Here is a 27,911-nt window from a genome sequence, read left to right as displayed (position 1 = left end):
CCTTACCCATCCCAGCATGGCATTGTCGACTGTGGCAGTTGCTCTGCTACATCATGAGGTAGAGGTGGTACATACACCAGATCTTTAATGTGTCCCCACATAAAAAAGTCACACAGAGTGAGATCTGGTGATCAGGGAGGCCATTTCATGAAACAGCTGTCCCCTTCTGTAGCACGGCCGATTCATCGACGTAGCAACTCCACGTTCAGGTACCCATAAGCTTTACAATGAAAATGGGGTGAAGTCCCATCCTGCTGAAAGATAAATGGAGAGTTCAATTGCATTTGAGGTATCAGCCATTGCTGCAACATGTCCAAGTAGGAATATCCAGTGACAGTGCTCACAGTGAAGAAGAATGGCCCTTACAGTTTACGACTTGACAACGCACAAAAAACATTTACCTTTGGGGAATCACGCTCAAATTCAATGCATTTGTGTGGATGTTTTGTACCACAGATTCGACAATTACATCTGTTCACTTTCCCATTAGCGTGAAAAGTGGCTTTGTCACTAAAAATTAAGCAATCAACAATACCATCCCCATCCTCATTCAATTGTTGCAACTGCGAACAAAACTCAAAATGCTTGTCTTTGTCATCATCATTGAGCTTCTACACTAGCTCCAATTTGAATGGTTCCATAGACAGATTCTGTCCCAGGACTTTCCACACTGTCATTGGAGCCATTTCGAGTTCACAGGATGCACGATGCACTGATTTCTTTGAACTCTTAATGAATGTCTCTCATAAGCATTCCACATTCACTTCACTCATGCTGGGTCATCCGCTTCTGTTTGCCGGGCACAAGCAACCTGTCATAATGAATTTGTTGTGCCAGTGGTAAATGGCCTTCCTTGTTGGTGGCCTCTTACCACGCTTGGTACTAAACCTATGTTGAACAGCTGTAGCACACTTGTTTTTGTCAAACTCCATCACACAGAAAGCTCACTCCACACCTGAACTTGCCATGTTTGTGACAAGTGCTGACTATCGGCAAATTACCAAACTATGCTGTGGCGGTATACATGAAAGAAACTTTGAGGGTTTCTCTACAAAATGACATATCTATGATATCTGTACAATGTTTGGTTCTTGTGCAATAAATAATTGAAAGTGTTCCCTGACTTTATGTACACCCTGTACTGTAATTCAACTTGCTACTCAGTTTCTACAAGGATAAGTCAATTATTATCCACAACTTAGTTATATTTTTGTTTATTTTGGTAGTACTGTCATTTTATGTTGATGATACATGCTTTGTTTATTTGTTGTTATATCTTAGCAATTTTCAAGCTGCTAGGTTAGCGCTGCCGTGATGTTAATCATGGCTGCTCCACTGTCGATTTGCACCAAAGAAGAGCAACGTTCAGTGATCCAATTTTTGTGGTCAGAAGGCGTATCAGAGGGCAAAATTCCTCGAAGACATTTGGTACAGTACGGGAACAGTGTTTTGCCACAATAGAGTGTCTATCAATGGATTGAAAAATTCTGAAAGGCTCACACAAGTGTTATGCACGATGAAGGAGCCGGACGACCGTTTACCACCACAAATGAAGAAACCATTGAGCGTTCATGTGAAATGATTCTCTTAGACAGACGATTAACTATTGATGAAGTGGCACATTGTCTTCAAATTAGTCATGGTTCTGCCTATGAAATCATCCACAACAGACTTGGGTTTCATAAAGTTTGTGCAAGATGGGTCCCAAAACAACTCACACAGTTGCATAAAAAAATGCGTTTGGACATCTGCAAAAAGCATTTGGATCGCTATGGAAATGAAGGGAACAACTCCTTCGACAGGATCATTACTGGTGACAAAACATGGATCCATCATTACGAGCCAGAGAGTAAATGGCAGAGTATGGAATGGAAACATCTAAATTCGCTGTGCAAGAAAAAGTTCAAGACCCAACCATCTGCAGGAAAGCGGTATTTTGGGAAGCACAGGATCCGATATTGGAGCATTATGGGGAAAGGGGCACAACAATAAACAGTGTACATTACAGTGAGATGCTTACTGCCAGGCTAAAGCCTGCAATTTGAAGCAGATTCTGAGGATTGCTGTCAAAAGGTGTTGTATTGTTGCACAACAATGCCTGTCTGCATACTGCTGCCCACACTGCTGAAATGCTCCAGAAACTCAAATCTGAAGTACTGGATAATCCTCCATATAGTCCCGATCTTGCCCCTTCTATCATTTGTTTGGTCCATTCAAACAGGCATTAAGGGGCTGTCGATTTGAGAAGCAGTGCATTCCTAGCTTGCAGCTCAACTGAGAACCTTATATGAGGGCATCAAGAAGCTTGTACAACGATGGACCAATTGTGTTGAAATTCAAGGAGACTATGTTGAATAATGATGTTCTTGTAAGTTTCCTATTTGATTACAATAAAATTTCAGAACTACTTTGTGCATAATAACTGACTTACCCTCGTACATCAGAGGTTTTTCTAGTGGCACAATGTTGAGTAGATCCCACAGCAAACTTCCCCACTGAAGAAAAATCAAAAGCAGTCACTCATAATCATAAATAGGGCCCTTGCATAAATAGCCAGCAAAGGTAACCACAAATTTAAGGATGCACTCAATGTATTCTACACTTATCTTTCCTGTAACTTCAGTTATCTGCCTTACATGACCTGAAAAGTGTTATTCCTTTGGCATTTTGTGGATCTGTTTATTCACTATACATGGAAAACCAAAATACCTGTTTGTGATTCAGCATGTTGCTCCCTTGAACAATTTTCAAAGTTTTTTGTGGTTCTCAATGTTTTATGTAACCTTTCACATAATCTTGAGATTCTCATGTGGCATTTTTACAAAAAAAATTAAAAAAGTCATTGAGAAGTCTTTCTTCCATACACTAGTACTATGATTTAGCTAACTATGTAAACACAAGTTGACTTTAATGTGTCACTTGCAAATGCAGTGGCTGAATACTTCTCCTGGTTTTTGTTGATCACTTGAACTTCAGTATACACAATTTTCAGATAGCATATTTGTTCTCAAGGGGTAAGGTATTTAGGAAATACAAAGTGAGGTTCATTTATGAGGCATAGGTGTAATTTAACAACAGTATGAAGTAGTATTATGAAAAGGATATTTGCTACTCACCATATAGTGAAGATGCTGAGTTGCAGATGGGCCTTTGTGACAGTCCTTTTGTTGTGCCTATCTGCAATTCCGCTACATGGCGAGTAGCAACTACTCTTTTCATAATACTGTTACATTCCCTCCTGGATTTTCCATTGTTTGACAATATGAAATAGAGTTGATGGTTACTCATCACTCAGAGGAGATAGCGAGTGGCAGACAGGCACTTTGAAAGAAAACCACTAGGTATTCTGAGCTATCATTCCAAGCCCTTATTTAGCTGTGGACAAGACAAAGAAGACAACATGTAAGCACACGCCACCCCCCGCCCACCTCCCCCCCTTACACACACCAAGAAACACACTAATTGCTAGTGACCATAGACTTGTAAGATGCAGAGTAAAAGTGGATAAAATTCAAGAAAGACAGAGACTCATCAGGGAGGAAGTCAGAAATATGTGTTATAAGACTCTATTTGAGGTTAGAGGAAATGAGAGGGGTGATAATCATTACCACCACTATTTGACATTTACTGCTGGATAAAGGCCTCCTCTAAACTTTTCACAGTCCTCAGCTATTATGATCCATGTTGTTCAATATCATCTACCTACCATCCATTAGGTCATCATATCGATCTTTTCTTATCTCTTGGAAGTCAGCAGATAAGTTCCTTGGTTCATGTACCACTCATTCACCCCGTGTTGCTGTTCCGTATCCTTCCCCCTCCATATCCTTTTTCTTTTCTTTTTTTTTCTTTTGCAGTAGTAATTAATTATGTCTTAAAACTCAGATGATTCTGTTACTTCATTGTTTGTTTGTAACAGTTTCTTTTCAATATATACATAATTGTAGTCTTGTTTTAAGTGATTATTCAGGCTTACTTTCCAGCTTCCTTTATTAAATTCTTCCATTTGTTGTTGGTATTTAGCTGCACTACAGGCAAACAGTATAATTTCGTCGGCAAAATGAAGGTGGTTAACAACATGATTCAGTGACATATAATTTGTCTTTATTTTCACAGATTAAGAATCTAAACAGTTCCTCTAGAACTGCTGAGAGTAAAATGTAGTGTATACTCAGCATATTTTTCTGTTTTATTTTCTTGCTGAATTGCTCTGTTTCTCATATACCTGCTCAAAAGAATTAGGGAAACATGACTTTCAGCATCATCTATACTCCACTGAGCAATAATTGAGGATTGGGTTGTTACCAAATTATACCTCTATCTTTCATAAAGTACATGAACAACAAATCATCATTATACCCTTATTTATTTACATAACAGTTACTGAAATGTTGGACTGGTGTTGAAAACAAAGTTGAAACAATCATTCCTCCTGCATACTAGGAGCTTGTCATTGAACTTAAAGAACTTCAATAATGGGTATGTTCTCTGTGAACATTTATCAGTGCCAGACACCTACATGGAATGCTCTAAATAAATTTACAGAGGTCACTCTGTGGTGTACATTCCCATTCTTCAGTGAGAGCCCTTTAGGTTTCTTGAAGAGTCCGTGGTGTAACAGGTCAAACATGAATTTGGCCTACACATGTTTAATGGGGTTTGGGTCAGGACTCACCATTCGCCATTCCATTACTTCGATGTCCAGACTTCATGAAAGGTCCCTGGTGACACCTGGCACATGGGCCCTTGCGTTATCATGCTGGAAGGAATTCAAGGTCACCACTGTATGCAACAGTCACCACATGGTCCAACAGGATCTGTTCAGTGAACTGCCTTACAGTGAGACAACAATGAATAACAAGATCTGTATGGCTGTCAACACTGAGCCTTCCCCATACCATCACAGAACCTTGGCAGAATCTGTTGATTTCCTGTACGAACTTTGGCAGGTACTGCTCACTATGCTGTCTCCACACATGTTCATGGCCAGTACCTGACATCAGAGAAATTCTGCACTTGTGTATGAATAACATGTTTCACCAGCAACAATGTTGCCAGTTGACATGGGAACAGTAAAACTGAAGGCAAGCTGTGAGACATTATCATGTCAAGCAGGGTACTTGAATAGAACATCTGGATTATAAAGTCCTTTCTTGTAACCTGTACCTCAGCAGCTCCAGTGGTCCTTCTGAGATCATGTTGCGGTGCACTGATGGTAACCGTGTTAACAGTGCACTGCAGAGATGGCTAGATATTGATCTTCATCAGAAGTTGTAATGCGCCAGCAACCTTGTCCAGCTTGTCTTGTGTACTGACCTGTCTCCCTGCAGTGTGTCCACAACCTATGGATGACAGATGGAGAGACATTGGCATCTGCAGCAGCACAATGGAAAGTCCATCCTTGCATCAGACTGCCCTTGCAACTTGCACTGCATTGAGTGTTGCACTGCACATGCTTGGTTGAATACGATGTCTTGAAATGACAACTGCCATCTGTGTACCTCCCTAGAGAATGTGGGACACCAGTATTCATGTCCTTCTGAGGGGTCACCTGATACTTTAATACATAACACAGCTGATAGATGTCTAATGACTAGTTGTTGTAAACACTGAAAGTGACTGCCTCGATCTATGAAGTAAGACCACAGGTACTGTGTATCAAAATAGATTCAACATAATTGGGCTTCATACATGTTTTCCCTGGTTCTTATGAGCAGTGTAATTTCATTGTATCTTCTTGTATCCTACTGAAAACATTTAAGAATAATCTTGTGTAATACAACATGTTCTGTTGCCTGAAATTCTTACCTCCTCTTTAATAGTTGCCTCATTCCATTTGCAATGTTCTTTTCTTCTGTTCTATTCATACCTGCAACATAATTTGCTTTTTACTAAATTATTGCCTCTCTTTTTATTTCCTATGATACTGGACTTTATTAATCTAGTCTTGCAAATTCTACTAGCATATGTCCTCTGTCATTTCTGTTATCATAACCAAAATTTCACGCTGAGGAGTTTTACTTTACTTTTACTTGAAAACACCATTTCCATTATCAAGTAAGGTTTGCTGTGTATTATCAGTTTTATTTACTCTTCTTAGAGGTCTTTCCATCTTTAAATTAAGTATACACAAATGTTTCCTCCCTGCTATGTTCCTAACAAGGGAAACACCCCATCACACACCCCTCAGATTTAGTGGTAAGATGGCCCAGTGGATGGCCCATCAAAAACTGAACACAGATCAAGCAGAAATCAGGAAGAAAGTGTACAGAACTGTGAAAAAAAGGCCAACATAGAAACAGTGAATAGTCAAAGAGCAACAAGTGCAGTAAAGAACAGATTTTTTTACTTTTTATATGAGTTGTCATAAAAATAAGTTAGCATCACAAGTAAATGTGATGAATAGTGCAAGCAGGCAAGATACCACACAGATGTCTCACAGAAATGAAAACAACAAATAAACAGGTGTGAACTATGTTACAACAAAGGAATTCAAGAGTCAAGACTTCTGTAATGGAATGCAACTTCAAAAATGTTAAAAACATATGTTTTGACAGAGCACAGAGAAACTGTGTGATTGTGAAAGTGTTGTGTTCATTTGCTGCAGTTTACATGACAAACAATTATGTAGTCATCATTTCCTTGTGAGTGATCACATTCACATCCATATGAACACCTGTATCGGGCAAGGAAGCATAGCTCACTCACTTACCAGTCATACAAATTAGGTGTGAGAGATTCCTATCATATGACACACACATACTGTCACTAATGCTGTGTATGACACACCAGATGTGTTTTCCAGTGGAGGATTCAGCTGACTCGGCACCTTGTCCTCAAACATTTGCAGTTCCCATTTGAAAGTCACTTCCTTTCAGCTGTAAATAGAGTAGTTGTCCAGAATCAACCATCATTATAGGTCCCTACCTTAAGCCTCACTGTTGCAAGTGGACGTTACATCATGACACAGACACAAATTTGAATAAAGCGAAAGTGAAAAAAAAAAAAAAAAAAAAAAAAAAAGGCATGAAAGAGATTAGAACTTGGCTCACCCAGTTGGCAGTCCAACACTGTAACCAATTAACCATGAAGCCATTTGTGAACCCAGCTGCTCTATATTGCACTCTCTATTCTTGGACCATTCACCGTTTCTATTTTTTTTTTTTTTTTTTTTTCACAGTCTAGTACACCTCCTTCCTGATTTCATGCTTGATCTGCATTCAGTTTTTGACGGGCTGTCCACTGGATCATTTTACCATTAAATCTGAAGGGGGTATGATGGGGAGTTTCCCATAGCAAAACACCGGTCCTGATTTTAAACCAGTTTGGTCTTTTTATATACTTTCCTTATAACTGTACTAATTCCTGTTCCTACTCCACCTACCTATATTTGGGTACTATAAATCTGCAATATGTTGTTACTAAATAAAAGTAGTAGAGGCAGGGTAGTTCTGAGGCAATTGAATTAGCCAAACTTCAGGGTAGAAAGGTGTGGGCATAGAAGTAGTCTGGCATGCACCACAACTTGAAGCCATTGCTGCATTCTCTCAGCCCATAACCCTCAATATTTTACAACACAGGTTAAAATATCAATGTTGCAGGAACTCCCAAGTATCAGTAGAACCTCTTACAAACCTATACATTGTATGCTAACCTGGCAGACCATGAAGAGTTTGGCAACACATATGGACAGTGCTAAATCTTCCCAGGGTTGTGCTCACAACAGTCTTAGCCCAGAACTTTGTGTTTCTTAACTGCAGATCCCAAGATAAACACAATCACATATTACCACATGCTAGCAGGTCCCTCAAGTCTCCAGCCAATGTTGTGATTTAGCAGTCTCTCCTGTCTCTGTGTCTCCCATAACACATTTAATCCAGAGGATAACAGACGTAGATTCACCATGCTGTCTGCAGTACAGGTTGGCAGTCATCCTATCTGAATTTTTTCTCCATAAAGTAATAATAAACAGGATTGATAATTTTATGGATACTGACACCTTGTTTGAGTGAATGTCCAGATTGGGCAGTGGGACATACCTTGTTGGTTCCTTTAATCGACAATAAGATGTAGTGAAGGGCTTTTCCCCCTCCCTCCTCCTGTTCTTATTAGACACGCCTTTTGCAGAAATCTACCAGACTAAATTAAGCAATAAGTTCACCATTTTAGAAAATTAAGATTCACAGAGACAAATAAAAGTGGTCGTTATGTAACAAGTATACTTGGCAATTCACAAAATATTTTGCAAGTGCAAAAAAAGAAAAAATACATGAGTTAGCAATTAAATAGAAATGGCAAACAGCATTCTGGTACATCCATTTTCAATAAGCTACCACAAGAATTTAAAAACCTTAGCAGTAAACCTCAGACTTTCAAGTCTGAACTGAAGAATGTCCTCATGTCTCATTCCTTCTATTGTGTCGGGAGTTCATATGTTCTCAGGAGCTTGCCATTTGCTTAGGATTCATATACACTGTATTTCACTTATATTAATTTTTCTGATGTTAATTTTATATACTGACTCATTCCACGACCACAGAGATTTGCTCCGCTATTTGTTCCTACAGAACTAAACGTGCAAAATAAAAATAAAATAAAATGGGAGAGTTCCAACCAAATGATAATAACAATATGATACAATATGTCAAATTAAACAAAGCTATTTGTGAATTTTATTGAGATGTAATGACATCGACAAGTCTGGGTAGCATCAAACCTGTTGTAGTGTGAGGAGATCGGGAGTAGACTTGTCAGGGGGCAAGTATGACACCCTCACCCAAGGCATGCAGCTTCTCTAGTAGGAGCAGGAGCAGATGAAGTCACACTCAGATTGAACCTAGTCATTTTTCACTTGGGTACAGCAAACACCATTGATTCACTGCCCCACATCCAGCAAGGGGAAATGGGGGGGGGGGGGGGGGGGGAGGGGGGGAGTCAAACCAACAGTCTGTGTCGATGGCGCTCTGTCAGGATTCTGGCACCAGCTTGTTAATAATGATGCATGGCTCTGGGTAGTGCATCTGTGCTATGTGAGTACCCAGTGCTGCCAATGCTGAGCCAGTGCTGCCACACATTCCTACCTCATGGCAGAGTGACAGCCATGTGATGTTGCTGACTAGCCCAACTGCAGCTTGAGGCAAGGATAGTGTCATCCAGGGTGCTTACATCTGGCTAGCAGCACCTGGGATAATTGTCATTAAGCAAGTTGATGGCTAAAATGGTTCTAGTTCGACCCTTGGCTCATCATAGCTGAGCATGGACAGCACCATGGTCCCATAGAATGACGATCATTGATGACTGCACCAGTGGATGACGGTAGAGTAGTAGTGCTTCTCTGGACCACACAGCAGTCATCCACTCAACAGTGGTTACCGATTCAGTGTTGGCTTAGCAGTCCTTCCTGATACACACCAGCATCTGTCTTGTTAACATGCAAATACCCCAGGCATCATGTAGTTCCCATCGCAATGCTGCACAAATTTCCTGTATTTATGTAATACTGCTGGTTGCTGACGAGGTGGTCATACCAATGCACTGTAGTCATCCATGACAGCGAAATGTTGTGCCAGCAGATTACTGCAACAATGGGAATGCATCAAGATACAATGAAATTTGGTAGGATGATAACTGAAAACAATGAAAGCATAAAGAAAACAAAACAGACATTATATTGGGCATGTACCATATTTCATCAATTCAGATGGCAACAGCACAGTAGCTAACAACGGAAAACAAACTGTACAGTCAGGTTTTCTTTTTTTTAAACATTTGTCTAGTTCAAGAGATGAATCAAAAACACATGTAGTTGCTAAGGAAAATAATGCCAGTGTGGAAGCAATGCAGACAAAGTTGATAAAGCCATTCAAGGTATGAAGAGAATAATGATGCTCAGAGGTAATGTTTCAGTCACAGCAGATAAAGCTAGTGTGAGACAAGGTAACACTTAATGGCATTTGCCAATTTACGCTTTTAGAATATCTGCATGTGAAGACATTTCCCTAAAAATGAAACACAAGAAAGGAAACGGACAAGAGATATGAAACTATGCACCAGCCAGTCTCTCTTCCATAACATACGAAGTATTTATTAAAGAGCAGAAAGACGAGGATGAATGATAGCAACATTATGAAAAGAATAGGCTGCTATACTCACCATATTGAGTCGCAGAGAGGCACAATGAAAAGATTGCATTTTAGCTTTTGGCCGAAAGGCCTTCTTGCGAAGTAGAAAAACACACACACACACACACACCGCAATCAAAGAGACAGTGGTCATGTGTATGTCAGTTGTTATTAAAATGATCACCATCTGCATTGGCAGGAAAAAAATAAACACGTATTTTAATCAGGCAAAGGAACAAGTTAGCTTAACCCTTTTCTGGTTGATGGGTCATATATGTCCCATTAACTTTGAGCACCAGTTTGAGTGTCTGGATATATGTTACCCAGCTCTGCACGGTGCTGCCATCTAGGGATGACTGTACTGAACCTAAGAAAAAATCGGGACTGCACTGCAAAGGCAGGAGTGCTAGTTCTGCAAGGTTCGCAGAAGAGCTTCTGTAAAGTCTGGAAGGTAGGAGACGAGATACTGGCAGAAGTAACGCTGTGGGGATGGGGCGTGAGTCGTGCTTGGGTAGCCCAGTTGGTAGAGCACTTGCCCGCAAAAGGCAAAGGTCCCGAGTTCGAGTCTCGGTCCGGCACACCGTTTTAATCTGCCAGGATGTTTCATGTCAGCGCATACTCCGCTTCAGAGTGAAAATCTCATTCTGAGAACAAAAGTTGTTTGCACTGCTTGTGGTGTACCACTTTGTGCCACACCATGTTTTTCCAAGTTTCATGGAATGTAAAGTTTTGTAAGTATTGGTCATGTTTCTTGAAAACTGAAATGTAATGAATATTTTTACACTGGCTCTACACAAATAAAAAGATTACATGCATGTATAATTTGTAGTTATTTTATTCTCCACAAATTCCAGTTTATGGCTAAAAAAAAAAAATTGCAAACTCAGTCAGTCAGCAGAAAAGGTATCTCGCATTGGTTCATGGGACATATGTGTCCCACTTCCTGTTGTGAAAAAATGCAGAACTTAAAAAATATTTTGGTGGTGAAAATATAATAATGGGACTGAAAAGAAAATGTTATCACCTTAATATTTTAAAAATCTGTAAAAAATGAATTTTATCCATGAAAGCATTAAGAAGTAATACAGGACATTCCACCATTTGCAAGTCATGAACAAAATTATAGAATAGAGCATTTAGTATGAATTACCATTTGCTGGATTTGAAATATTTTGAGACTGTTTTTAGCTAAATTTAAAATAAATATGCACAAGGAGCCCTTCAGGAACAAGTAATTGTCTCATATTAGTATAACAAAGAATATAGTTGTCATTGGTACAGCTTGCATTAGACTTCATCTGGATGATGAGAGATTTGTAATTGAAGGAGGAGTCATTCCATATCAACACCACCACTTAGCACAAAAAGAGGAAGTTTCAGATACTGGAAGTGAAAGAATGAAGAAGGAAATATCTGTTAGTCTATTACGACTAAACCACCGTCATTTTGTCCATGATGTATGGTTTGCCTCTAGTGATGATAACTTTCAAGGACAAATGAGAGAACTTATCTAAAATATGTCTGAATATGGACATAAAAATAAAACACAAGACAAAAATAATGGACAAACTAAGCTTGAAATAAGTCTAAAGCAGATAGTCTCTAATCAAACTGTGTTACCAGTTTTCATGTATAGATCTGAGATGTACCATTCTTGAAAAAAAATTTGTGGCTTCCTCATTGGACAATAAAGAGATGCATGTTTGGAGAGACAGGAAAATATACATATGGATCAGGGAACAGATGTGAATGAAAAATATACCTACCATAGTAATGAAAATGAAACTGCGGTGGGCATGGCATGTAGCCCAGTGAATAATAATAGGTGAACCAACGAAGTTCTTTGTTGGATTCAAAGGCACAAGGAAAGATTGAGACCATAAGATGGAGTCTTTCAACATCTAATGAGCAAACATTGCAAAATACAGTATAAATACGTGTGTCAAATTCTACTGTCTCTCTTACCACTAAACAAAACTGAACAGCATGTCAGATGTGGTATACAGTACTGCACAGCATGAAACAATTAAAAGATTATATGTCCATCAGCATTAGAGATTTAATAAAAGGCTGAGTTCCCTGATGGCAGTAATGAAAATATTCAGTGCACATTCTATGTAATTTCAATCTCTGTTAGCAGTGTTTTTTGTAGGAAAAATGCTGTTTCTTGTTCTCCTCTGGTATTGAACAGCCAAGGCTACCCTGTTCTGATCAGTACCTCCGTACTACATTAATAACTCTGTTATTACATATAAAGTGTTACAAAATAGAGGGTTTTAAAGAATTTAACAAGGGAAGCTAACAACTGTGTGACTGTCAATCTCTCAAAGCCACTACTATTTGATAAGTTGTTACCTTCACTCAGTGCTTGATTTGTAAAAAAAGAAGTTCTGCCACAGTGACTTATCAGTGTGTAGTGTCACAAATCAAACTCTGCATTTACTCCATAAATTGTATATATTGCAAAAGGACTTTGTATTACCTACTCAAATAATATATAAAAACAAAGATGAGGTGACTTACCGAACGAAAGTGCTGGCAGGTCAATAGACACACAAACAAACACAAACATACACACAAAATTCAAGCTTTCGCAACAAACTGTTGCCTCATCAGGAAAGAGGGAAGGAGAGGGGAAGACGAAAGGAAGTGGGTTTTAAGGGAGAGGGTAAGGAGTCATTGCAATCCCGGGAGCGGAAAGACTTACCTTAGGGGGAAAAAAGGACAGGTATACACCCGCACACATGCACATATCCATCCACACATGTGTGGATGGATATGTGTGGATGGATATGTGCATGTGTGCGAGTGTATACCTGTCCTTTTTTCCCCCTAAGGTAAGTCTTTCCGCTCCCGGGATTGGAATGACTCCTTACCCTCTCCCTTAAAACCCACTTCCTTTCGTCTTCTCCTCTCCTTCCCTCTTTCCTGATGAGGCAACAGTTTGTTGCGAAAGCTTGAATTTTGTGTGTATGTTTGTCTTTGTTTGTGTGTCTATCGACCTGCCAGTGCTTTCGTTTGGTATACACTCGCACACACGCACATATCCATCCACACATGTGTGGATGGATATGTGCGTGTGTGCGAGTGTATACCTGTCCTTTTTTCCCCCTAAGGTAAGTCTTTCCGCTCCTGGGATTGGAATGACTCCTTACCCTCTCCCTTAAAACCCACTTCCTCTCATCTTCCCCTCTCCTTCCCTCTTTCCTGATGAGGCAACAGTTTGTTGCGAAAGCTTGAATTTTGTGTGTATGTTTGTGTTTGTTTGTGTGTCTATCGACCTGCCAGTGCTTTTGTTCGGTAAGTCACCTCATCTTTGTTTTTATATATAATTTTTCCCACGTGGAATGTTTCCTTCTATTATATTGATATCATTAATCTACTCAAATAATAGTTTTATTATTCTAGAAGTATATAACGCAATTTCGATGCACTCTGTCTAAACACAGCTAGGGAATGAGGAAGCTCTGGTGTTAAATGGGAATATAATGCTTTAACATTTGTACACTTCATGAGCTAATTCATGTTGTTGTTGTGGCCTTCAGCCTGAGACTGGTTTGATGCAGCTCTCTATGCTACTCTATCCTGTGGAAGCTTCTTCATCTCCCAGTACATACTGCAGCCTACATCCTTCTGAATCTGCTTAGTGTATTCATCTCTTGGTCTCCCACTATGATTTTTACCCTCCACGCTACCTTCCAATACTAAATTGGTGATCCCTTGATGCCTCAGAACATGTGCTACCAACCGATACCTTCGTCTTCTTCTTCTTCTTTAAGTCTGAGGGTATTTCGCCTGTCTCATACATCTTGCTCACCAGATGGTAGAGTTTTGTCAGGACTGGCTCTCCCAAGGCTGTCAGTAGTTCTAATGGAATGTTGTCTACTCCCGAGGCCTTGTTTTGCCTCTGGTCTTTCAGTGCCCTGTCAAACTCTTCACGCAGCATCTTGTCTCCCATTTCATCTTCATCTACATCCTTTTCCATTTCCATAATATTGTCCTCAAGTACATCGCCCTTGTATAGACCCTCTATATACTCCTTCCACCTTTCTGCTTTCCCTTCTTTGCTTAGAACTGCGTTTCCATCTGAGCTCTTGATATTCATGCAAGTGGTCCTCTTTTCTCCAAAGGTCTCTCTAATTTTCCTGTAGGCAGTATCTATCTTACCCCTAGTGAGATAAGCCTCTACATCCTTACATTTGTCCTCTAACCATCCCTGCATAGCCATTTTGGACTTCCTATCGATCTCATTTTTAAGATGTTTGTATTCCTTTTTGCCTGCTTCATTTACTGCATTTTTATATTTTCTCCTTTCATCAATTAAATTCAATATTTCTTCTGTTACCCAAGGATTTCTACTAGCCCTTGTCTTTTTACCCACTTGATCCTCTGCTGCCTTCACTACTTCATCCCTCAGAGCTACCCATTCTTCTTCTACTGTATTTCTTTCCCCCATTCCTGTCAATTGTTCCCTTATGCTCTCCCTGAAACTCTGTACAACGTCTAGTTCTTTCAGTTTATCCAGGTCCCCAAATTCTCCCCTTTTTGCAGTTTCTTCAGTTTTAATCTACAGTTCATAACCAATAGATTGTGGTTAGAGTCCACATCTGCCCCTGGAAATGTCTTACAATTTAAAACCTGGTTCCTAAATCTCTGTCATACCATTATATAATCTATCTGAAACCTGTCAGTATCTCCAGGATTCTTCCATGTATTCAACCTTCTTTCATGATTCTTGAACCAAGTGTTAGCTATGATTAAGTTATGCTCTGTGCAAAATTCTACCAGACGGCTTCCTCTTTCATTTCTTACCCCCTATCCATAGTCACCTACTACGTTTCCTTCTCTCCCTTTTCCTACTCTCGAATTCCAGTCACCCATGACTATTAAATTTTCGTCTCCCTTCACTATCTGAATAATTTCTTTTACCTCATCATACATTTCATCAATTTCTTCATCATATGCAGAGCTAGTTGGTATATAAACTTGTATTACTGTAGTAGGCGTGGGCTCCGTGTCTATCTGGGCCACAATAATACGTTCACTATTCTGTTTGTAGCAGCTTACCCACACTCCTATTTTTTTGTTCATTATTAAACCTACTCCTGCATTACCCCTATTTGATTTTATATTTATAAGCCTGTATTCACCTGACCAAAAGTCTTGTTCCTTCTGCCACCGAACTTCACTAATTCCCACTATATCTAACTTTAACCTATCCATTTCCATTTTTAAATTTTCTAACCTACCTGCTGTAATTTTTCCCGATGGCATGCAGCTTTACTGTATGGTTAAATGATAATGGCGTCCTCTTGGGTAAAATATTCTGGAGGTAAAATAGTCCCCCATTTGGATCTCCAGGCAGGGACTACTCAAGAGGACGTCGTTATTAGGAGAAAGAAAACTGGCGTTCTACAGATTGGAGTGTGGTATGTCAGATCCCTTAATCGGGCAGGTAGGTTAGAAAATTTAAAAAGGGAAATGGATAGGTTAAAGTTAGATACGGTGAGAATTAGTGAAGTTCGGTGGCAGGAGGAACAAGACTTTTGGTCAGGTGAATACAGGGTTATAAATACAAAATCAAATAGAGGTAATGCAGGAGTAGCTTTAATAATGAACAAAAAAATATGTGTGCGGGAAAGCTACTACAAACAGCATAGTGGACGCATTATTGTGGCCGAGATAGACATGAAGCCCACACCTACTACAGTAGTAGAAGTTTATATACCAACTAGCTCTGCATATGATGAAGAAATTGATGAAATGTATGATGAGATAAAAGAAATTATTCAGGTAGTGAAGGGAGACAAAAATTTAATAGTCATGGGTGACTGGAATTCGAGAGTAGGAAAAGGGAGAGAAGGAAACGTAGTAGGTGACTATGGATAGGGGGTAAGAAATGAAAGAGGAAGCCGGCTGGTAGAATTTTGCACAGAGCATAACTTAATCATAGCTAACACTTGGTTCAAGAATAATGAAAGAAGGTTGTATACATGGAAGAATCCTGGAGATACTGACATGTTTCAGATAGATTATATAATCGTTTGACAGAGATTTAGGAACCAGGTTTTAAATTGTAAGACATTTCCAGGGGCAGATGTGGACTCTAACCACAATCTATTGGTTATGAACTGTAGATTAAAACTGAAGAAACTGCAAAAAGGGGGGAATTTGGGGACCTGGATAAACTGAAAGAACTAGACGTTGTAAAGAGTTTCAGGGAGAGCATAAGGGAACAATTGACAGGAATGGGGGAAAGAAATACAGTAGAAGAAGAATGGGTAGCTCTGAGGGATGAAGTAGTGAACGCAGCAGAGGATCAAGTAGGTAAAAAGACAAGGGCTAGTAGAAATCCTTGGGTAACAGAAGAAATATTGAATTTAATTGATGAAAGGAGAAAATATAAAAATGCAGTAAATGAAGCAGGCAAAAAGGAATACAAACATCTTAAAAATGAGATCGATAGGAAGTCCAAAGTGGCTATGCAGGGATGGTTAGAGGACAAACGTAAGGATGTAGAGGCTTATCTCACTAGGAGTAAGATAGGTACTGCCTACAGGAAAATTAAAGAGACCTTTGGAGAAAAGAGAACCACTTGCATGAATATCAAGAGCTCAGATGGAAACGCAGTTCTAAGCAAAGAAGGGAAAGCAGAAAGGTGGAAGGAGTATATAGAGGGTCTATACAAGGGCGATGTACTTGGAAATGGAAGAGGATGTAGATGAAGATGAAATGGGAGACATGATACTGCGTGAAGAGTTTGACAGAGCACTGAATGACTTGAGTTGAAATAAGGCCCCGGGGGTAGACAACATTCCATTAGAACTACTGACAGCCTTGGGAGAGCCAGTCCTGACAAAACTCTACCGTCTGGTGAGCAAGATGTATGTGGCAGGTGAAATAGCCTCAGGCTTCAAGAAGAATATAATAATTCCAATCCCAAAGAAAGCAGGTGTTGACAGGTGTGAAAATTACCGAACTATCAGTTTAATAAGTCACAGCTTCAAAATACTGACACAAATTCTTTACGGATGAATGGAAAAACTGGTAGAAGCTGACCTCAGGGAAGATCAGTTTGGATTCTGCAGAAATATTGGAACACATGAGGCAATACTGACCTTATGACTTATCTTAGAAGATAGATTAAGGAATGGCAAACCTATGTTTCTGGCATTTGTAGACTTAGAGAAAGCTTATGACAGTGTTGACTGGAATACTCTCTTTCAAATTCTAAGGGTGGCAGGGGTAAAATATAGGGAGCAAAAGGCTATTTACAATTTGTACAGAAAGCAGATGGCAGTTATAAGAGTTGAGGGGCATGAAAGGGAAGCAGTGGTTGGGAAGGAAGTGAGACAGGGTTGTAGCCTCTCCCCGATGTTATTCAATGTGTATATTGAGCAAGCAGTAAAGGAAACAAAAGAAAAATTTGGAGTAGGTATTAAAATCCATGGAGAAGAAATAAAAACTTTGAGGTTCACCAATGACATTGTGATTCTGTCAGAGACAGCAAAGGACTTGGAAGAGCAGTTGAACAGAATGGACAGCATCTTGAAAGGAGGATATAAGATGAACATCAACAAAAGCAAAATGAGGATAATGGAATGTAGTCGAATTAAGTCAGGTGATGCTGAGGGAATTACATTAGGAAATGAGACACTTAAGGTGGTAAAGGAGTTTTGCTATTTGGGGAGCAAAATAACTGATGATGGTCGACATAGAGAGTATATAAAATGTAGACTGGCAATGGCAAGGAAATTGTTTCTGAAGAAAACAAATTTGTTAACATTGAGTATAGATTTAAGTGTCAGGAAGTCGTTTCTGAAAGTATTTGTATGGAGTGTAGCCATGTACGGAAGTGAAACATGGATGATAAATAGTTTGGACAAGAAGAGAATAGAAGCTTTCGAAATGTGGTGCTACAGAAGAATGCTGAAGATTAGATGGGTAGATCACATAACTAATGAGGAAGTATTGAATTGAATTGGGGAGAAGAGGAGTCTATGGCACAACTTGACAAGAAGAAGGGACCGGTTGGTAGGACATTATCTGAGGCATCAAGGGATCACAAATTTAGCATTGGAGGGCAGCATGGAGGGTAAAAATCATAGAGGGAGACCAAGAGATGAATACACTAAGCAGATTCAGAAGGATGTAGGTTGTAGTAGGTTCTGGGAGATGAAGAAGCTTGCACAGGATAGAGTAGCATGGAGAGCTGCATCAAACCAGTCTTAGGACTGAAGACCACAACAACAACAAATGTGCTACACTTTAGTAGGAATGAGAAAAACATGTTAGCAGATTTATTAGCTGAAAGAGTAAGGTGTGTGACATTCACACATAAAAAAATTCTTTTAGCTTAACGTTTTCATCCAGACAAGCAGTACTGAGAAAAGATTAAAACAACTGAAGTTTCAAATACTGCAAAAAAACCTTGCATCAGAATAATAAAAGCTCAAAACACAAAGTTAATAATTTTATTATTTGCCTGAACTAATTAGGAGGTGGAAAGTTAGTTGATGTACTTTGCCTGTCTGAGCTCCATATAAATACAGGGACAGAACAGTTAAATGCTGGAAGTTATGAACAATGGAGGAGCTATAATGTATGTGAAAAATATATTCAAACCTATAGACACAAATAGTTTGTGTACAGAACAATGTGTGGAAACATGAGTAGGAAAGTGCAATTGTAAGTTTCTCACTATGACTGTGCCAGGCAATAATACATTAACAGACAACCTTTTTGTGTATGAGGTTGTAGACAACACGGTTAAGTGTTGATCCAATTTTAAATGAGTTACCAGATCATGATGAGCAATTAGCCATAACAGACAACATGATAACTCTAAATGGAATGTCAACTAGGAAATCCATTAGAATAGTTAATGAGCTCACAACAGACATCTTTAGACGCAACCTGCAAATCGCCAGCTGTAAGTATACTACCTGAGTACCTCGTGTTGCCTGGGTAAGTATTCCAATCTTTTGTTGGCCCATCTCCTCCTTCCTCATCTGTCTGTCTGTCCATCTCAACCTGCACCCTCTTTCTGCCCATCTCCTCCTCCCCCCTTCACTCTTCATGTTACACTCACTCCAACAAGATGCTGGTGATTCTTACCCCCAAAGTATTTCTGTCCAGATTGTAGCTAACTTGTGTACCAGATTTGGTTGAAATTGTTCCACGGGTTTAGGATGAGCTTTTTGCCTGTGACTTTGCCTGCATATGCACGTGTCAAATATATTTCACATGTATTTAACATATTTCACATGTATTTGTACATATATTTCACTTTTATCTCTATTGAGTTTCGCCCTGCCATTCCACTTCCAGGCAGCTTAATGTTGATCTTGTTGTATCTCCTGAACTGTGTGTTGTACATTGATACATTTTTGTAGGTACATTCAGTGGCATATGTGAATACTGTATACAAAATGTGTTGCAAATAGAGTTACTAGTACACAAGTCATAACTTAAAACATAATGCATGATGCAGCAGTTTCTCACACAGCTCAGTTTTATGAGCTAATATTTCCTGAACTATATGCCATACAATGATATAATTTTTCTGGTACATTCAGTGGTATATGCGAACAATGTCTGAAGAATGTGTGAGAAATATGGTTATCAGTAAAGAAGAAATGAATTTAAACACCATGCTTCGTGCATCAGTTTTACCGTATGAACAGTGAAAATATTTTTATCATTCTATGGGAGTTGTCAGTGAGAAAAAGTTCGGTAAAGATTTGATGTTATGTGTAAAGTTTGCTCCAAGTCATTAAGTGCTCCCATTCTCAAATACTGGATAACTACAGTATGGGTAGTAGTGTGTCATGAGATACTCCCCCCCCCTTTCCCCCTCCCTCTTTGGATGGTTGATTTTAACAGAGGAGAGCAAACAGTGAGGTCATCAGTCCTATGGGATAAGGGAAGGGCAGGGAAGGAAGTTGGCCATGTCTTTTTGAAGCATTCATCCTGGCATTTGCCTGAAGTGATTTAGGGAAATCGTGGAAAACCTAAATCAGGGTGGCTGGATGTGAGTTTGAATTGTAGTCCTCCAAAATGTGAGTCTGGTGTACTAACCACTGTACTGCTTTGCTTGTTCCTCCCTCCTGTAATTGGCAGGTGGTTCTTACACTGACAGCTATAATTTTCAGACAGTAAATGATACGTATACCTAGTTTGGCTGGACTTGGTCCTGCATTAAGGAGGAGATGTGGACATACACACATACGTTTACACATGCATCAATTTTTATGACACATATGGAGTTCTCCCCTCATTTAGCAATGGTTTCCCCAAAAAAACTGAAATATAGTACCAGGTGTATGTCAAAGAAATCTTGGATAATGAAAGGCATTACAGTGCAGTGATCCAGCATGTTCATCATTTTAAACAATGAAAATATGTACTCTTGGAAATTCTGAAATGAAACTTTTTTATTTCTATGTAGCTTGCTCTTACAAAACTGTCAAAAGTGAACTTAACAAGGCTAAGAGTAGTGTCCAAATCCAAAGAGCGTCCATTTCAAACACATTAAATGCACCGTGTGAGATCTATCCTTTGTGTGGTGATTGCCACACAGCCACACCCCCTCCCCCCACCCCATCCCACCCTTCCCCAACCCCTACTCCCCCCTGTGGTAGTGCAGAGCTTCTGAAATGTATGGGTATTTGTATTGCACACATCAACTGGCCACGGTGTAAACTACTTACTTTTCTGGCCTTTCTTCTGGGTCTACTTGCCTTGTTGAGGGTTTCATTAGCTCCAACTCTCCTTCTGTCTTTTCTGGAGTTGTGACCATAGTTGCCAATTGCTTTTCTGGAAACAATTCACTGTCTGATGCCAGTGTATATGCAGGCTTCACCCTTTCTAGGGACACTGTTGTTTGCCGTTATATTGTATCTGCATCATATGTTTGTCACATCTTATGACTGTATGGCCCTGCATACGATGGTTGCAGAGGTGGACCTACTGCATCAGTGAACACGTGCTGAGATCTTTGTGCACAAAAAACTTATGTCTCCTATGTTGTGTTGCTGGTGATTACCAGAGTTTGGAAATGTGGTTTTGTATTTATTGCAACAAGTATGTCAGATAATTCCCTCTCAGTTCTGATGGTACCAAAAAAATTCCACCAGCAGACATAGGGTCTCCCCCTATACCATGTTGGCCATTGAAGCTCCTATATCTTGTTTATGTATGGTGTGGAGATCTAACAGTACTAGTGGAATGCGGAGGTCCAGTTGTCTTCATGATGCGATAGCAGCTTTCAATGTCCTGTGTCAGCGTTTCATCATTCCATTACTTGCTCAATGGTAGCTGGTTGTATGATGATAGCAGAACCCATACCATTTAGCCAACTATAGAAATAGTGTTCATTCGAACTGTCACCTCTGGTCTGTGGTGATGTGACGGGCAGCCAAAACATACTGCTCATGATGCTAAAAAAACTTTTGCTACTGCCTCCGCGGAGATTTCAGTGATGGGTACTGCCTCTGCCTACAAAGTATAACAGTTGATTGCTGTCAGCAAGTATTGCACCCTTCTGACTCTGCCAGTGGTCATACAATATCCAAGTGAACATGGGAGAAGCAGTCTGTTGTTTCCAGAAATTCTCCCACTTGCTTATGGACATGCCTACAACGTTGGATTGTTGACATACCACAACGATTTTTCCCACCTGCAGCAATCCTTATTAATGCTGTGCCATGTGAACCATTCTGTCAGCAGCCTAACGCTTGTGTTTGCACTAAGATGAGCTAGTGCATGAATTATATCAAAAACAGCTTTGCGTAGTCATTCTGGTATGAAAAATCTGGGTTTGCCTTGTGACATATCACACCGGATCTTTACCTTAGCCCCAACTCGCTGTACATTTTAAATTGTGTCCTGTCAATTCACTGTGTAAATATTCTTTTAGCTGGGCATCGGTAGCCTGTGCCGTGACCAGCTGCCCGTAATCAACTACACTCCTGGAAATTGAAATAAGAACACCGTGAATTCATTGTCCCAGGAAGGGGAAACTTTATTGACACATTCCTGGGGTCAGATACATCACATGATCACACTGACAGAACCACAGGCACATAGACACAGGCAACAGAGCATGCACAATGTCGGCACTAGTACAGTGTATATCCACCATTCGCAGCAATGCAGGCTGCTATTCTCCCATGGAGACGATCGTAGAGATGCTGGATGTAGTCCTGTGGAACGGCTTGCCATGCCATTTCCACCTGGCGCCTCAGTTGGACCAGCGTTCGTGCTGGACGTGCAGACCGCGTGAGACGACGCTTCATCCAGTCCCAAACATGCTCAATGGGGGACAGATCCGGAGATCTTGCTGGCCAGGGTAGTTGACTTACACCTTCTAGAGCACGTTGGGTGGCACGGGATACATGCAGATGTGCATTGTCCTGTTGGAACAGCAAGTTCCCTTGCCGGTCTAGGAATGGTAGAACGATGGATTCGATGACGGTTTGGATGTACCGTGCACTATTCAGTGTCCCCTCGACGATCACCAGTGGTGTACGGCCAGTGTAGGAGATCGCTCCCAACACCATGATGCCGGGTGTTGGCCCTGTGTGCCTCGGTCGTATGCAGTCCTGATTGTGGCGCTCACCTGCACGGCGCCAAACACGCATACGACCATCATTGGCACCAAGGCAGAAGCGACTCTCATCGCTGAAGACGACACGTCTCCATTCGTCCCTCCATTCACGCCTGTCGCGACACCACTGGAGGCGGGCTGCACGATGTTGGGGCGTGAGCAGAAGACGGCCTAACGGTGTGCGGGACCGTAGCCTAGCTTCATGGAGATGGTTGCGAATGGTCCTCGCCGATACCCCAGGAGCAACAGTGTCCCTAATTTGCTGGGAAGTGGCGGTGCGGTCCCCTACGGCACTGCGTAGGATCCTACGGTCTTGGCGTGCATCCATGCGTCGCTGCGGTCCGGTCCCAGGTCGACGGGCATGTGCACCTTCCGCCGACCACTGGCGACAACATCGATGTACTGTGGAGACCTCACACCCCACGTGTTGAGCAAATCGGCGGTACGTCCACCCGGCCTCCCGCATGCCCACTATACGCCCTCGCTCAAAGTCCGTCAACTGCACATACGGTTCACGTCCAGCTGTCGCGGCATGCTACCAGTGTTAAAGACTGCGATGGAGCTCCGTATGCCACGGCAAACTGGCTGACACTGACGGCAGCGGTGCACAAATGCTGCGCAGCTAGCGCCATTCGACGGCCAACACCGCGGTTCCTAGTGTGTCCGCTGTGCCGTGCGTGTGATCATTGCTTGTACAGCCCTCTCGCAGTGTCCGGAGCAAGTATGGTGGGTCTGACACACCGGTGTCAATGTGTTCTTTTTTCCATTTCCAGGAGTGTATAATCCAGCCACTATATTTTTGACCCCTCTTATGAGCCTAAATATCTGTAATGAACTGTCCAATAAATTCATGTTGCAGCTGCTGAAGGTACAAGACAACTTGCAGTAGCAAATTAAGGGTCTTGTTATTAAAATGATCACCATCTGCATTGGCAGGAAAATAATAAACACGTATTTTAATCAGGCAAAGGAACAAGTTAGCTTAACCCTTTTCTGGTTGATGGGTCATATATGTCCCATTAACTTTGAGCACCAGTTTGAGTGTCTGGATATATGTTACCCAGCTCTGCACGGTGCTGCCATCTAGGGATGACTGTACTGAACCTAAGAAAAAATCGGGACTGCACTGCAAAGGCAGGAGTGCTAGTTCTGCAAGGTTCGCAGAAGAGCTTCTGTAAAGTCTGGAAGGTAGGAGACGAGATACTGGCAGAAGTAACGCTGTGGGGATGGGGCGTGAGTCGTGCTTGGGTAGCCCAGTTGGTAGAGCACTTGCCCGCAAAAGGCAAAGGTCCCGAGTTCGAGTCTCGGTCCGGCACACCGTTTTAATCTGCCAGGATGTTTCATGTCAGCGCATACTCCGCTTCAGAGTGAAAATCTCATTCTGAGAACAAAAGTTGTTTGCACTGCTTGTGGTGTACCACTTTGTGCCACACCATGTTTTTCCAAGTTTCATGGAATGTAAAGTTTTGTAAGTATTGGTCATGTTTCTTGAAAACTGAAATGTAATGAATATTTTTACACTGGCTCTACACAAATAAAAAGATTACATGCATGTATAATTTGTAGTTATTTTATTCTCCACAAATTCCAGTTTATGGCTAAAAAAAAAAAATTGCAAACTCAGTCAGTCAGCAGAAAAGGTATCTCGCATTGGTTCATGGGACATATGTGTCCCACTTCCTGTTGTGAAAAAATGCAGAACTTAAAAAATATTTTGGTGGTGAAAATATAATAATGGGACTGAAAAGAAAATGTTATCACCTTAATATTTTAAAAATCTGTAAAAAATGAATTTTATCCATGAAAGCATTAAGAAGTAATACAGGACATTCCACCATTTGCAAGTCATGAACAAAATTATAGAATAGAGCATTTAGTATGAATTACCATTTGCTGGATTTGAAATATTTTGAGACTGTTTTTAGCTAAATTTAAAATAAATATGCACAAGGAGCCCTTCAGGAACAAGTAATTGTCTCATATTAGTATAACAAAGAATATAGTTGTCATTGGTACAGCTTGCATTAGACTTCATCTGGATGATGAGAGATTTGTAATTGAAGGAGGAGTCATTCCATATCAACACCACCACTTAGCACAAAAAGAGGAAGTTTCAGATACTGGAAGTGAAAGAATGAAGAAGGAAATATCTGTTAGTCTATTACGACTAAACCACCGTCATTTTGTCCATGATGTATGGTTTGCCTCTAGTGATGATAACTTTCAAAGACAAATGAGAGAACTTATCTAAAATATGTCTGAATATGGACATAAAAATAAAACACAAGACAAAAATAATGGACAAACTAAGCTTGAAATAAGTCTAAAGCAGATAGTCTCTAATCAAACTGTGTTACCAGTTTTCATGTATAGATCTGAGATGTACCATTCTTGAAAAAAAATTTGTGGCTTCCTCATTGGACAATAAAGAGATGCATGTTTGGAGAGACAGGAAAATATACATATGGATCAGGGAACAGATGTGAATGAAAAATATACCTACCATAGTAATGAAAATGAAACTGCGGTGGGCATGGCATGTAGCCCAGTGAATAATAATAGGTGAACCAACGAAGTTCTTTGTTGGATTCAAAGGCACAAGGAAAGATTGAGACCATAAGATGGAGTCTTTCAACATCTAATGAGCAAACATTGCAAAATACAGTATAAATACGTGTGTCAAATTCTACTGTCTCTCTTACCACTAAACAAAACTGAACAGCATGTCAGATGTGGTATACAGTACTGCACAGCATGAAACAATTAAAAGATTATATGTCCATCAGTATTAGAGATTTAATAAAAGGCTGAGTTCCCTGATGGCAGTAATGAAAATATTCAGTGCACATTCTATGTAATTTCAATCTCTGTTAGCAGTGTTTTTTGTAGGAAAAATGCTGTTTCTTGTTCTCCTCTGGTATTGAACAGCCAAGGCTACCCTGTTCTGATCAGTACCTCCGTACTACATTAATAACTCTGTTATTACATATAAAGTGTTACAAAATAGAGGGTTTTAAAGAATTTAACAAGGGAAGCTAACAACTGTGTGACTGTCAATCTCTCAAAGCCACTACTATTTGATAAGTTGTTACCTTCACTCAGTGCTTGATTTGTAAAAAAAGAAGTTCTGCCACAGTGACTTATCAGTGTGTAGTGTCACAAATCAAACTCTGCATTTACTCCATAAATTGTATATATTGCAAAAGGACTTTGTATTACCTACTCAAATAATATATAAAAACAAAGATGAGGTGACTTACCGAACGAAAGTGCTGGCAGGTCAATAGACACACAAACAAACACAAACATACACACAAAATTCAAGCTTTCGCAACAAACTGTTGCCTCATCAGGAAAGAGGGAAGGAGAGGGGAAGACGAAAGGAAGTGGGTTTTAAGGGAGAGGGTAAGGAGTCATTGCAATCCCGGGAGCGGAAAGACTTACCTTAGGGGGAAAAAAGGACAGGTATACACCCGCACACACACACATATCCATCCACACATGTGTGGATGGATATGTGTGGATGGATATGTGCATGTGTGCGAGTGTATACCTGTCCTTTTTTCCCCCTAAGGTAAGTATTTCCGCTCCCGGGATTGGAATGACTCCTTACCCTCTCCCTTAAAACCCACTTCCTTTCGTCTTCCCCTCTCCTTCCCTCTTTCCTGATGAGGCAACAGTTTGTTGCGAAAGCTTGAATTTTGTGTGTATGTTTGTCTTTGTTTGTGTGTCTATCGACCTGCCAGTGCTTTCGTCTGGTATACACTCGCACACACGCACATATCCATCCACACATGTGTGGATGGATATGTGCGTGTGTGCGAGTGTATACCTGTCCTTTTTTCCCCCTAAGGTAAGTCTTTCCGCTCCTGGGATTGGAATGACTCCTTACCCTCTCCCTTAAAACCCACTTCCTCTCATCTTCCCCTCTCCTTCCCTCTTTCCTGATGAGGCAACAGTTTGTTGCGAAAGCTTGAATTTTGTGTGTATGTTTGTGTTTGTTTGTGTGTCTATCGACCTGCCAGCGCTTTTGTTCGGTAAGTCACCTCATCTTTGTTTTTATATATAATTTTTCCCACGTGGAATGTTTCCTTCTATTATATTGATATCATTAATCTACTCAAATAATAGTTTTATTATTCTAGAAGTATATAACGCAATTTCGATGCACTCTGTCTAAACACAGCTAGGGAATGAGGAAGCTCTGGTGTTAAATGGGAATATAATGCTTTAACATTTGTACACTTCATGAGCTAATTCATGTTGTTGTTGTGGCCTTCAGCCTGAGACTGGTTTGATGCAGCTCTCTATGCTACTCTATCCTGTGGAAGCTTCTTCATCTCCCAGTACATACTGCAGCCTACATCCTTCTGAATCTACTTAGTGTATTCATCTCTTGGTCTCCCACTATGATTTTTACCCTCCACGCTACCTTCCAATACTAAATTGGTGATCCCTTGATGCCTCAGAACATGTGCTACCAACCGATACCTTCGTCTTCTTCTTCTTCTTTAAGTCTGAGGGTATTTCGCCTGTCTCATACATCTTGCTCACCAGATGGTAGAGTTTTGTCAGGACTGGCTCTCCCAAGGCTGTCAGTAGTTCTAATGGAATGTTGTCTACTCCCGAGGCCTTGTTTTGCCTTTGGTCTTTCAGTGCCCTGTCAAACTCTTCACGCAGCATCTTGTCTCCCATTTCATCTTCATCTACATCCTTTTCCATTTCCATAATATTGTCCTCAAGTACATCGCCCTTGTATAGACCCTCTATATACTCCTTCCACCTTTCTGCTTTCCCTTCTTTGCTTAGAACTGCGTTTCCATCTGAGCTCTTGATATTCATGCAAGTGGTCCTCTTTTCTCCAAAGGTCTCTCTAATTTTCCTGTAGGCAGTATCTATCTTACCCCTAGTGAGATAAGCCTCTACATCCTTACATTTGTCCTCTAACCATCCCTGCATAGCCATTTTGGACTTCCTATCGATCTCATTTTTAAGATGTTTGTATTCCTTTTTGCCTGCTTCATTTACTGCATTTTTATATTTTCTCCTTTCATCAATTAAATTCAATATTTCTTCTGTTACCCAAGGATTTCTACTAGCCCTTGTCTTTTTACCCACTTGATCCTCTGCTGCCTTCACTACTTCATCCCTCAGAGCTACCCATTCTTCTTCTACTGTAT

The 27,911-nt window shown here is 40.5% G+C and overlaps 1 protein-coding gene across 3 annotated transcripts in view; it reads right to left on the bottom strand.

The window, feature by feature from the left end:
* The window catches only part of LOC126412135 (uncharacterized), a 126,974-nt gene that overhangs the window by 8,613 nt on the left and 90,450 nt on the right, over positions 1-27,911 (bottom strand). Inside the window, exon 6 of one of the 3 annotated variants that reach the window (XM_050081647.1) lies at positions 7-251. The exons of 1 other annotated variant lie outside the window; for it this stretch is intronic. In XM_050081647.1, the coding sequence (XP_049937604.1) occupies positions 223-251 (29 nt within the window). In that variant the 3' untranslated portion in view covers positions 7-222. Of the gene's footprint in view, positions 1-6; positions 252-9,005; positions 9,577-27,911 lie in introns of those variants that run through there. One more of the 3 variants, XM_050081604.1, reaches the window with a different exon arrangement.

The sequence above is a fragment of the Schistocerca serialis genome, chromosome 1 (genome assembly GCF_023864345.2).
Source record: "Schistocerca serialis cubense isolate TAMUIC-IGC-003099 chromosome 1, iqSchSeri2.2, whole genome shotgun sequence".
NCBI lineage: Eukaryota > Metazoa > Arthropoda > Insecta > Orthoptera > Acrididae > Schistocerca > Schistocerca serialis.
The sequence above is the reverse complement of the archived record's forward strand: the minus strand, read 5'-3'. Positions and strand labels throughout refer to the sequence as shown.